This window comes from Capsella rubella, unplaced genomic scaffold, assembly GCF_000375325.1.
Source record: "Capsella rubella cultivar Monte Gargano unplaced genomic scaffold, Caprub1_0 scaffold_7, whole genome shotgun sequence".
Classification (NCBI taxonomy): Eukaryota; Viridiplantae; Streptophyta; class Magnoliopsida; order Brassicales; family Brassicaceae; genus Capsella; species Capsella rubella.
This window is the reverse complement of record NW_006238917.1, coordinates 11100795-11114947: the sequence shown is the minus strand read 5'-3', so window position 1 is coordinate 11114947 and position 14153 is coordinate 11100795. Positions and strand designations below refer to the sequence as shown.

The following is a 14153-nucleotide window of genomic DNA, read 5'->3' as shown; positions in this document are numbered from 1 at the left end:
CATGATTTCATTTTTACCACAAAAAGTAAAATATCAACTAATAAGTACAGAAAATTTATATTTTTATATTTTCATATACATTTTTTTGTTTATATAGAGACCCCATAAATTTTAAACTATTAAAATTAAAATATGAAAATAATTTTTTTTGTTATATATGTCACTTTCCGTTTACGAGTTAATACTATGTAAGCTTTGCATTTCAACTTGGTTGTAATGAGCGAAGACTATATATATATATACGCTTTTGCTTTTATACTGCTATCAGAGCTGCCTCGACCAAATCTCAATGTTAAACTCATAACAACCAAAACTCAATCTCTTTAATTAAACCACAATATTACATTATAGTCTTCTAGTGGCATTGAACCAAACATACACAAAAGCACTTGAGATGTGGAAATAAAGAACTAAAAAGGTGAAACAAAATAAACAAACTAATACCATATCTTTTAAACTCATTACTTCAGCACTCAGAAACCAACGTTTTGGCACGTACATAAGGGACACTGTACCCTAGTTGTGTTGTATATAATCTTGGTAGACTCATATTCTCTCATTCTAGTGATATAGTATGATATTAAGATAGTGTTCTGGAGTGTTCTATTTGGTCTCTTGCAACTTCATGAATAGACCCTTCCATGTTGTTCGTGGATTGTAGATGAGAAAGCATGTACTTATTTAATTTATAAAAGCAATCATTTCTTGGATTAAGAATAGCTCTACGATATGTTTACGCATCCCATTATCGATAAATCCTCGGGAATATAGATCTCAACCTTTTCCAGTTTTAAGCTCATTAAATTCGGCAGTTGGAAAAAAATTAAACTGAATCATGAATGTTAACCTCTTTTCATGCACATTTATCAAAAATCGATTATGCCATTATGCCATTATGCGATTATGCGCTGTTACCAATTGAAGCCTATGTTTTGAGGATTTTGAGAGACTTATTACAATGGTTACAATGGATCAATTTCCGTTGCAGATACATTATTATTAATAGAAGAGGTCATTTAAGCTCTACGTCACTTGATCTTTTTATACTTGCCCTCATCAAGTCAATGTAGTTTATATCTTATATACTTACATTCAGTCTAAAAATGAGCCCTCTTCATCGTTCTATTTGTTTTCCATTTCCTCGTTTCATTTTTTTTGACACAAACACGTTTGTTTCTCCTACAAAACGCTTGTGCCATCTAGACTAAGGGGATGAGCTTATGCGGTTTGAGAATGAGCTTAGGATACAAAGACTAAATCATGCAGGCATTGATGAATAACAATGACTTATGTTCCTTATATGGTATCATTTGTGATGCCAAGTCTTGAGTAAAGAAAGCATACAATTTTCTTCCAAATTGTACATATTTTAATACAATCACAGAGATGATCAGTCGTTAGTTTTACTTTCTTTTTTCTTCGAAATGTTGGAGGAATTAATTCATGATCGTAATGGAAGACAAAAGAGTAAACATAGTATTTTGTCTTCTTATCTTTGTTTAGAGTCTTCTAAAGGGCATGTAGAAGTGGAGAAGAACGATATATAATTGGTAACATATTAAGAAACTGATTTATATGGTCTTCTTTTAGTTGTCCATTGTAACGCTCTGACTGTCACCTATCCCAGTGGGCCCCATGTTCACACTCAGCCTAGGGGCCCACCTCTCGGACATCATGTCTTCTCACTAGGCCCGTGAGTACTCCATTCATACCAGACGGCCGATATGCTATGTCTGGGAGGCTTAAAGAGTTGTTTACCAATTCTACAAATCGGCACATGATCTTTCCCTGTGTTTTGGCCTTACTCACAAGGTTCCGACAACCACTTCCCGGAAGATCACTCACGTCCCGAAAAAACTTGTTTGTACTTCAAAGAAGTGATTGTGAGAACACTGTGAATGAAGCTAAGACGCAGAGAACGATAATGTGGTGACTTGTAGGGTCGGTAAACTACTCTTTAAGCCACCCGGACATAGTAACATGGCCGTCAAATATGGATGGGCTCACAGGTCTAGTGAAAGGACGTGAGACCCATTAAAAGAGGTGAGCCCATGGGTCACATTTCGCCGATAAAGCTCTCTCAGTTTCTCTTTACTCTCATAACTTATCTCTACAAGACTACAACGAAATGAACAACACTTATATTACAATGCATATAAAACAAAGATTAAAAGTGTATTGTATGACTAACCATATAGACAGTGCATGAATGATCTGCTGGATCTATTAAATTCTTTTTTTTGTTCTTCTTTGCTTGGTTTAAACACTTAATCAATAAAAGTTAAATTGATCAATTTTAAGTGCTAAGAAATGATTTTTTCTTGCCTGAAATGTTTTCTTTTCCTCTTGTAGAGGTAAACCTAACTGGATTAAACCAACAAGTAATCAGCGGAAACCAATAATACTCAGTGAAACGATTTTCCCATCTATTGGGCTATACACATAAGCAAAGATCACAACCACATATCAACAATACCAAAACAGCCAAACAAGGCAATCAAAAACACATATTTGCGCTCACAAATCACTGGTGTCGACTTGTAACTTATTTCTAAACTACTCCAGCATAAATACGCTTAACCTTGGAATTCTCTCAGGACCTTTAACCGAAACGATAAATACACTTTGGTGATATATGTGAACAAATCAATTCATTTATACATCTACACAAACCAGGGTCTCACACAATGTATAAGTAAACAAATATGCTTATAAGTAAAGTCTATTTATCAACTAGAATAAAAATATGACAACATGAACATTTCCAGAATCATCTTGCTCTAATGCTTGGTGGAGAAGAAGATAATGGATTTGTCATGTTTTTCTTTTCAAATGTCAATAGTGGCCAATCCTGCCGCTTCAATTGAATTCTATCTAATTTGGTTGGAAAAACTTTCAAGTAGTTTATGGAGGCATTTGGAAACGTACGTTATGACTACAACCATGGATGAGAACTTGAGAAGATAATGGGTTTTTCCAAATTAATAATTTATGTACATCTTTATTATATCATCTATAAGTGACATAAATTAATATTTATGTAAAATTACATATATATATATATAATAATAGTAAAATGTCCCAATCGAATATTTGCCATCTATATTTATATTCCGTAATATAAGTAATTAATAGAACCAAAATAATCGTTATGCTAAAAGTTAGTCAAATCTCTCATGATTTTAATGAAAGTCAACTCAAATTTAATGATTTCCACTTCAACTTCAACTTTCTCAAATAATTAATTTATAAGGTCTTCATAGTTTGGTAGATTTTGAAAAAATTGCATACCCAATTAAAAACAAAATTGAGTTTCTCTCAAATTTAAGCAAACCCTTTTGTTATAATCTTTCATTTAAGTTTTTAACATTTTTAACATTCATAAACGCAAACATATATTTTTTCTTTTTACACAAGAAAAAAACATATATTTTTTCTTTACTTCAACGTTCAAACCCTAAAAAAAACATATATTTTTTCTTTACTTCAACGTTCAAACCATAATTTTGCTATATATTAGGAAAAATAACAAACGAACAAATAATTAGTAAATATATTAAAATTAATTAATATTTTAGTTTAATAATAATTATTTCGTAATTAAGTATATTATTTCGTAATTAATAATTATATTTTTTAAATTAATTATATTAGTTTGTTTGAAATTGATATATATATAATTGATCGATTATGATAACTGACACAAATAATAGCATCACTTTTACAAATTGACTCATTATTAATATCAGTTATAAGAACTAATACAATTTTTTTTCTTTGCATCAGTTGAGTAAAAACCGATGTAAATTATTTGCATCGGCAATATAAGTATCATTTTTATAAGTGATGTAAAATTCATTATATCATTTATAAGTAATGTAAAGTTACAAAATAAATGATTCAATCCACTCATTTTTTTTGTAGTAAGTATCATATTACTTCTTTTTCCACTATTCGTCGTCTTCATACAAGAATCAAACTCATCATCCAATACTTTCACACAATGCCTAACCTCAAACTCCGAACCCAAACATCCCATCTCCGCCGTCGTGTTATTCGCCGGAAACCGCTCCTACTCCTCCGTATTAGAAGCCAACATACGCAACCTCCGTTTCAACACCTCCAACACTCCAAAACCCTTCCTTATAATCGCCACAACACATGAATCACACGTCCAAGCCGCGGTTACTTGCGGCAAACGCAACAACCTTCAGATGAAAAATAAGAAGCGGTGGCCACGACTACGATGGCTTGTCGTACGTTACGTACTCTCGTGAACCGTTCTTTGTCCTTGACATGTTTAATCTCCGGTCGGTTGATGTCGACGTGGTTAGCAAAACCGCGTGGGTTCAAACCGGTCCTCGGAGAGGTTTATTACAATATATGGGAGAAGAGCAAAACCCTAGCTTATCCCGGTGGGATTTGTCCGACGGTTGGTGTCGGTGGTCATTTTAGCGGTGGAGGTTATAGTAACATGTTGAGAAAATACGGTCTCACTGTAGATAATACCATCGATGAATGGTCGATGTCAATGGTATGATCAATTTATACATCTCTAGCTTCATTATTATATCTCCTATTAAATTTTTATAGTATCGTATTAATCAACCAGTTAACTCATTTGGATATGAGTACATTTAGAAAAAAAATAACATTTTTATTATCTTTTTGACTATTTAAACTATTAAAAACTATATTTAACAATTTCAAATATTTATTATTCTATATAATTGATAACAATAATAATGGATAACAACCTTCTACATGTTAATTCATGATTTTTATTGAGTCGTGTGTTATTTACATGGGGCATATTTTGATGATTCATTATTATTGAAAATACGTAAAATAATTTATTTCAAAGAGAATCATTGAATTGAAGCAAATTTTGGTGTTATGTTTGTTGAAAATTTTGCTTAGACCGTTAGAAACTTTTTTCTTTATTGAAAGTGACTAGTATTAAACAATAAACTTTTATAATATACTTAACATCGATAAATTAATAAATCATCAAAGTTCTAGCGGTAATAACTTATAGAGGTTTTGATAAAATATCTTAGGAGGCATTTATATATAAACATTTGCTAGTCTATTATTTGGCGTATATAGTATGCGATGTGGAGGTATTTTAAGGCAACATTATTGGGAATATCTTAGGGAGCTAACGCCAATAATGTTGGTCTTAGGCTAATATTTGGCTAAGATACATCTATTAAAAATGGTTTTATCCATCGTCTTGGACAAAATAACAGAACCAAAAAATAAATAGAGAACCAAAAGAACCGGAGTAGAATTGATATCTAACCAAGAATACAACATAATTATATTTAGACTTGATATAATTTAAGAGGAATTCCTCAAAATACCATCATTTTGGTTTTCTTTCCAAAAATACCACTAAAATCAAATTATTGTTCAATGGTATGAAATTTTAAATCTTTGATTTGGGTTAATTATTAGCAATTTAGGGTATAGTATTTAGGCGATAGGGTTAAAGAATTTAGAATTTAAAGTATGAAAATTTAAAATTTAATTTTAGTGTTGTGGTATTTGTGTTCTAAAAACAAAAATGATGGTATTTTAGAGAATGTCCCTTCTTTTATTTGCATTTGTCTTTCTTTCTCATATTCGTGAATGACTAAAACCTCTTCGCTGATGCAAACGCTTACCACAGTAACAATGACACATGAAACAATATTAATTAGCGAAACCTTATTTTTCCTCATTGTATGGCACTTTTTCAAAATGAGATATTATGATAAAATGAGAAAATTAAGGCTGATTGAATAAATTTGACCTCTTCACTCTCCCCGGTATAGTAATAAACTTTGTGATAACCATTGACAATGTTAGGCTGATATAGGTCGTGGTGATAAGTGAAGAAAGTTTTAAAAGATAATTTTAGCTTGATATAATATGATTTGGATATTAAAACTTTCAAATACGATTAATTATATAAAAATATTTCAAACTATATAAATTATACAAATATAAAAAAAATAGAAATTAAAAATATTATATATTGTATGTTACTTTCGTTTAAGGTTCAAACATACAAATTATAAGTCTCTCTGTGAAAGTGACCATGCTCTAACCCAGATATGATGAGAATGCAACAGAGAGGTAAAAACTACTAGCACACTTGTTCCTTCTCCATATCATTTTAATCTCGTTATTGGCCTCTTCTTCTATTTCAAAATTAGTAGGAACATTAACTAATAATATTTAGTCAAGTTAATGGACTAAAAGTTAGTCTAAGATTAAAAAATTATATACACGGATATCCGTATTTGTATCCGTTTTTTTCAAAAAAATGGATATCCTTAAAATATTTGGTGATATCCTCAACCTTCTCTAGTAAGGTGGTAGATCAGTTACCTTGAGAATTTGATTTTTTTTTCCTTTGCACAAATTCTATAATTTGATCAGGTTTTAGTGCAATTCTTACTGTCTCCAAGAGACCAAGACAACTTTCTCAAAAGAAAATTTAGTTTTTCTATCCAATGTATTTGCCTATGTGCCTGGCTTGGCTTGAATACTGTTTATGAAAAGTAGCAATTTCAATGTAGAATCTTCACGATTAGTCATTACCTTAAAAATATCACCTAATCTGTTCGTATCAGTAAGGTACCCTTAGAAACAAGAGAGTTGACTTTTGTTGGCCATAGCTCACAAACCTAAACCACCCAAATCGGATTAAGTCTCAAAAATAAAATTAATAACATAAAGTGAACACAAGGCCATAGTAACCTCCCCATTTGAACAACTTCACAATCCTAAAATATGCAAACAACTTCACTTAATCACTTTCCTCTGTATTTATAGACCAATTCATCAAAATCTCAAATCATTCAAATATTTCCTGAAAAACAAAACCAAGAGCCATCCAAAACGTCCAAGATGATTAAATCACTTTCAACGTCAATCTTTCTCATAGTTGCTCTTTTTACTGCAGCAACTGCACTCAATCCTGCACCTGAAGACCCGATTTTCGAATTGTACATGCACGATATACTTGGCGGGAGCAGTCCTACGGCAAGACCTATTACTGGTTTGCTTGGAAATATCTACAACGGTCAAGTACCATTCGCTAAGCCGATCGGTTTCGTTCCACCCCAAGACAGTGTAGCTATACCCAATGCAAATGGCGCTATGCCAACGGCTAATGGTATAACCGGTATTCCTTTAGGTACTGGTTTGTCTGGAACAGCGTTTTCTGGTCAGAATCTAAATGGGATTCAGACACAGTTGGGTCCTGATGGTCTTAGTCTTGGGTTCGGAACGATCACGGTGATTGACGACATAGTCACATCCGGTCCTGACTTGGGGTCACAGCCACTTGGTAAGGCTCAAGGGGTTTATGTTGCTAGCTCAGCCGATGGAAGCACACAGATGATGGCTTTCACAGTTATGCTTGAAGGTGGAGAGTACAATGATAATCTCAATTTCTATGGAATTTATAGGATTGGAAGCACCATGTCACATCTGTCTGTAACTGGAGGAACCGGGAGGTTTAAGAACGCTTGCGGGTTCGCAGAGGTTAGGCCGTTGATTCCAGCAGGGCAACACTTTGTTGATGGAGCAGAGATGTTGTTGAGGATCATTGTTCACCTAAAATACTGAGAACTGTTTAGAACTTGTGAATGAATGAATGAATGTGTGTGAAATGTGTGATGCCATTCGTAATTAAGAATGTTTCCTTTTTGTGATTATTCCAACAACTATTGTTACAAGGGTTTGGTTTATTGCTTTCCAGCTTTGATTCCAACAAAAGAAGTAAGAATAAGACCGTTCACTCAGCTCAGAATACTCCAAAGAAAGTAGCTGCAGCAAAAACTAAGAAGAGAGCTCCACCCACATAGCCCACCTGCATCAAAAGGCCATCAATATATCATTAGTCTGTGAACAATTCGGTTTCTGTAAATGGACTTATGTAAGCATTTGCTCGTACCAGTTTCTCAGAGATATAGTTGGCAAGGAACGCGCCGCCGATGATTGCAAGCAAAGTTGCCACTAAGTGTCCAGCAATAGCTCCGCTTGCAACTCCCCATGGAGACTGTTAACACATAATTAAAAGAGAAATGATAGGTTGAGTGTTTACTGAAGTAAACCTTGTGGTGTTATGGGTACAAATCAAACCTGTGCAGCACCAAGCGCAACAGTTGCAAGCATTGATCGATCGCCCCATTCCTGGTTAGATCAAAGAATCCCCAATTATCATAATGTAGATGGTTCAGTCAAGGTTCTTGACAAATGCATACAAATTCTTCTTTCTTACCGCAAAGAACACAAGGCTGAATGATTTCCAGAGGATCTCAAGTGGGTTTGTGAGCTTTTTAGACGCCTTTTCTTTCACAAGTTCCTCAGCTTCAGAATATTCACCAAGTTCGATACCGCTTTCCTCACCATTCTTGACTTCTGCTGGTGGAAGATCCCATGCATCCTTAATAGATTTCAATCCAAAGAACATGAGAAGCGCAATTGCAGCATATTCTCCTATTGGTAGTGCTGTTCAAGGACAGAGAAGCATCTCATCATATCTTTATCATAAAACTTTGTATGAGCAAAGTGACAGCTTCAGGATTAAGAAACCTTGGATAACTTACTTGTCTGAAACTGAGCAGGCACTGATTTAAATATCTTCCCAATAACAACCGATAAGATAGTCATCAAAGATAGAGCTCCCATTGAACCTAAAAGGACCTTGTCAAGAAATCCAAGGTCAATAACATCAGCATCATAAATTACAACAAAAGGTTCAAAGGGAGTAAGAGAGAACTATTAGCAGAAAACTTACCAGTGTTTTCTCATACTGCATGGCCAACAAAGCCGCAATAAAAAATGTCTGGCCAACCAAAAACGACATAAGTGAGATCACATGCTCAGTTAAGTGAGGGTACGATATTTACATACACAAAAATTCAGATAACATAAAAGTAATCTAAAGGCGACGAGCTTCAAAATAGAAAGACACATATGTAGATTACCTTGTCTCCAATCTCGGAAACAAATATCAGTGAGAAGGCAGCTGTGAAGCCTGACTTTGCAACTGCTGCTAGAACTGAGGATGGTCCTCCTTTCACAAAAGTGATTAGAGAAAATACCAAACCGCAACTTAATAGTACAAGTGCTATCGATAAAGAGTAAGGGAATGGCCCCTGAGGTTTTAAGCTGCACCGATACAATGAAGATGCAAGAATCACATATACATTTCAATAGAGAAGTAGACCCACATAAGCTTCAATTAACCTTATTACACAATAGACTTATTAAATCAAATAACTTTACAGGAACCTAAATGCCTAACGTTATTCCCAACTGAGATTGCTCTCTTACAGACACATAAACACCAATAGCACTAGATTCCCAACTCAGTATGCTTTCACTCCAAGAAAAACATGAAAGATACATATAAGAACCTGATATATTTTTAGTTCCCAGTCTTTTATGTCCTTTAAACGTTTCTTGCTGATGCAGCAAACAAGGGTTAAACACAAAATAAGCAGACCACACAAAAACAGATCCATATCAATGTATTTCACACTTGGACACAGTTTTCAACTTTGAAGCTTCACTTCACTGCTAATATTGTTTACAATTATACTCTTAGGCTCTAAAAATTAGCAATGTTGATTCCCTTGGTAACTGAAACAAATATGAACTTGTTACCTTTCTGACGAACTAGCAGGAGATTGATCTAGAGAACTACTTTGAGATCCATCCTCTTCACCACCACTATAGCTCCCGGATCCAACACCAGCATCTGATGCACGAACTCTAAATTTTCCCCAGAGCAAATCCAACTTTGGTCTCCGTCTACATCTCACTACAAAACTAGTTAGTACTAGAAATGTTCAAATCGTACTCTTAAAAAAGCTTCAATTCCATATGAACAAGTAATACAAAATTTTTAACTTTCAAAATCAAATTAAGTATAGTTTCTCTGGTGAATCCATGGAATCAAAATCGAAACTTGGCAAGCAAAGTCTTGAACTTTCAAATTCTTAGGAGGAGTAACTTACAAGGACGACACGTGGGTTTAGTCGAAATCTTCGGACAAGGCAAAGATTCAGACAAAGAGAGGAATTGGAGTTTCCGTATTGAAGATACAGCTACTGCTGCTGTTGAATTAGCATTCTTGCTCAAGCTTATGAGCTTCATGATCTTTTACTCTGAATCCACGGAAGCAGAGAGTTTAGTGAATCATTGTTTAAGCTAGATTTGGTGATAAACTAGAAACCCAGAAAAAAAGATTGAGACTTTTGTTTGATCTTTTACTCGAAATCGAAGCAGAGAAGAGTGGTTTGGTGATGGAGATAGGATTGGAATTTGAGTTCTTTGTCTGTGCGGTTGGGGTTTGACTCTAGATGTGCCACGTGTGTTGTGAGCGGATAGTGAAACGACATCGTTTTATAGTTACTGAGAAAGTGAGAAGTGTTTTTGAGTAAGTGTTTATGGTTTGATGTGGTTTTAACATTTTTCTTTTTTCTCTAATGGTTCATTTACCATTGACATTAAAAAATATAAAATAAAATGTAAAATTAAAGTGAAATTTTCTTTCTTTGTAATATTGAAGGTCAAAAATACAAGCAACAGTGTGAAAATTTTCTGATTCGATAAGCGCTATACAAATTTTTTTTGTCCCTAATATGTATGTCTATGCAAAAAATGTATATTATGATAATAATCTTAATAAATTGATAGGAAAGAAAATTTCAAAATACTTATGTAGTAATTTATGTGTGTTTTAAAGGGATAAATATAAATGATTTTTAAATTTGGATCTTGCATCCACTTAAGACAATCATACCCAAAGTAATATCAACTTATATGAATTAATCACAAACAGTTAACTGTATATGTTTTGTATCTAATAATATAACTACTAACAAAATCACATATTTCACTTATAATTTTGGTAAATGAAAATATTTAGTAGGAAAACGATAAGATGTATTTCATATAAAGAATTTGGTAGAAAAATAATAATTTTGTTTACCACTTTTATATGAAATTCTTGCCAGCATAAAATTTTTGAGGGACATTTTTTCATAGGAAAGCGATATAACATTCCTACTTCTTATCATTTTCCTACAATATTTATGGTAGAAAATCGATCATTTTACTATACTATAATTATATATATATATATATATATATTTAAAAATAATAATTAACTTATGGACCAAAGTATTATACCCTGTAGTATCCTCCATAGTTAAATCATTTTTTTTTGGATAGTGATAGTTTAATCATTATTAGGATTTGAATAAAAATATTCTGTTTTAATAGGAGATATATATATATGTTTGATGTTTTGGTGTTATACGATTGTAATCACTCATGGAAGATTATGAAAACGCAGAAAGTCTTATACCGCGTAATATCACAACATAGATATTCTTGAAAATGTTAATTAGGAGTTTGAATAGATAAATATAAATTAGATAAAAATAATAAAATGGAGAATGGTTGAGAAATACTATTTCTTAATTAATTTGAAATTTATATCTGAACCAATGTACGATTTTATTACTTAGGCCCAAATTTTAGTTTGAATAACTATTAGATTTTATTTGTATCTGTATAAGAGTTTCAATGAAAGCATAATTAAAGAGTTTTTTTTTTTGAGAAATAAAACATTTGAAAACTTCTCAAAAGAGGTATTTTCTATTACAAATTTACTGCATAAAGTTACAAAGTAATTAATATTTTTTTTGGTTAATACACGTCTTATTATAGCTAATAACGTTTATGAGGATTATTATGTCCCATACTAAACACTCGTATAAAAAAACCGTTAAGCATCAAACTTATATCTTATTTATATTATTTATAAGACTTTGAAATTTTTATATTCCGTCTAAGTAACTATTTTTTTCTTATATGGATGAACAAGATAAATTTTATGTACATATTATTTACGTTTAATGCTCTTTAGATTTTATTTATGATAGTTTGTGAATATATAATAAATATTAAATCAAAGATGAGAATAAATAATGTGAGAGCATATACACTGAAAAAAAGATGAGAAAATCTAAACACACTTAATAGAACTTTGGGTGTCATGCAACCACATAAAGCTAAAAGAACATGCTCATGCCTTGAGCTGCCTCCCTCTCATTTAAACTGGTTCTGTTATGGCTCTCTTTACTTTGATCCATTGATTATTGTTCTCGACCTCTTGAAACCTTTTGTACATATTTTTTTAAAATAAATTACGCATTTAAACAAAAAGTAAAAGAACTTATTATAGCTATATTAGTGAAAATTAAAAGATAATGTGATAATCATGCACTTACTCGTCATTTTATTACATAGTCCTATTATTTAAGTGCATAGTGTTATATTGTAAAGATAATAAATGCTTATCATGCATTTACTCATTATTTTAGTGTATAGTCATAATATCTTAATGTTCTGAATGGCATTAACCCTGGTTTGGTGGCAAAAAATTGAACTCCGAATTTGATAATAGAATGCAAAAAGATAATATCCATAAACATATTTGTTTAATAATAAAAATTATAATATTCAATTTTATGAAAACTATTTTGCTTTTGTTTAATAAAATCTCAGTTTTGTAAACTATGTTTAGAGGTCAACTTTTTAAGATCAATTTACACTATTTTGGTACTTCAATTCATGTAAATAAAATATAAGGCTACTATAAATCCAAGCCGAAATAAAGTTTCTGTAATAAAAAAAACTACAGATTTCGTTTCTTTAATTTGTTTTATTTTCCTTATTGTAATTTTATTTATTTTTTATTTATTTTATGACATGACATATTATTATATTTTGATTGCATAATTAAGAGGGTGTGAATAAAAGTCGCTCAATATCCTTAGGGATGAATCCAAATATTTTTCATTTATTTTCCCAGATTTTGTTTCTTTAATTTGTTTTATTTTTTATTGATAATTTAACCAAAATTTAACAAAGAGCAAAATGAATTATTATATGCACGAGTAAAATAATATATTTGTTACTACGCCAACCAATCAAGAGGTAAAAGTAAAAGATGTTACAAGTCTCGTCAAAAACAAATTAGGTGACTATAATTTTCGCTTGGAACGTGAAGAATTTTGATCTCCAAAATGAGTAGGAAGATAGTTGCTATATGGAAAGTGCTTGGTTGGACCGTTTACATTTGGGTTGGGCTATTTTTTAAGAGAGATATCTTAGAGGTGTTATTTCCTTAAGAAAATATCTTTATAGAAAGTAAGATATAACAGTTTTATCCAGGAAGACTCCTTGAGAGAGGATCTAATTATGAGATTTTATAAGTTACATAGATCTTTGTATACCAACTATATTCTTGGGTGGAGATGTGATATCTCAAGGTACCCTTTTGTTACTTCTGTTGTTGGTTTAGACTAGCTTATGGTGGCACATTCATTTGTTGATGCAATGTTGATGAAGAACTTATATAGTTACTCATTTTAAGTTTGCTTCTCACAATTCTATTGTTTTTCACTCATCAATTCTATTGTCTTACTATATGCATTTCTATTACCAAAATGACAAGCGGATTGATGTGTAGTTTATACATGATCGTACGACAAAAAAAAAAATATGCATGATCGTATAACAATCTTGGGGTTGTTAGGGAATCCAACTTTTTAAGTTATCTGATGTGCATAAGAAAAATTACCGGAATGTAGGTATTGGTTCTTCTATGCAGACAGAACCATACATAACCTCACAAAGTTTGATGTTACCTTGAGCATGATTTTGGGATAATATAACCACTACACTTATCATTGAAATAATTATCAATTATTGACTTAAAAATAAACAAGCAGCATAACAGCTATTACCATGACATAACCAATTATACTATATATATATATATATATATATATATATATATATATATATATTTCTTATTAATTCGAAGTTATTTTAATATAGTTGTGAATTAAATATAAAAAAACGAGGAGATTAAATGATCCGGCTAAAGCATATTTTATTGGAAATGGGCCAAAATTTAAAGTTATTATTAATGGCTGCGACCCGAGTCAGACTACATGGTTAGAAAAATCCTAGGTTGCATGGAAACTCTTTTCGAAGTGCGTTTCCCGTTTCCGAAACGTTTCGGAAACAGAAACTCTTGGAAACTCGGAAATTCTAACGGAAACACGATT

At 32.0% G+C, this 14153-nt stretch overlaps 2 protein-coding genes across 2 annotated transcripts; one reads left to right on the top strand and one right to left on the bottom strand.

Moving 5' to 3' along the window:
• Window positions 1-6638: 6638 nt before the first annotated feature.
• Window positions 6639-7718, top strand: LOC17879943 (dirigent protein 18). The gene has a single exon (XM_006285015.2). It carries the CDS (start codon window positions 6901-6903, stop codon window positions 7621-7623), a length of 723 nt encoding a protein of 240 aa, XP_006285077.1. The 5' UTR covers window positions 6639-6900; the 3' UTR covers window positions 7624-7718.
• Window positions 7680-10326, bottom strand: LOC17877407 (protein PAM71-homolog, chloroplastic). Its single transcript, XM_023778834.1, has 9 exons — window positions 10023-10326; window positions 9670-9826; window positions 8988-9171; window positions 8798-8845; window positions 8607-8703; window positions 8279-8508; window positions 8140-8190; window positions 7952-8056; window positions 7680-7867 (listed from the first exon to the last, which is right to left on the bottom strand). Exons 1-9 carry the CDS (start codon window positions 10159-10161, stop codon window positions 7802-7804), a joined length of 1077 nt encoding a protein of 358 aa, XP_023634602.1. The 5' UTR covers window positions 10162-10326; the 3' UTR covers window positions 7680-7801.
• Between the last annotated feature and the right edge of the window lie 3827 nt (window positions 10327-14153).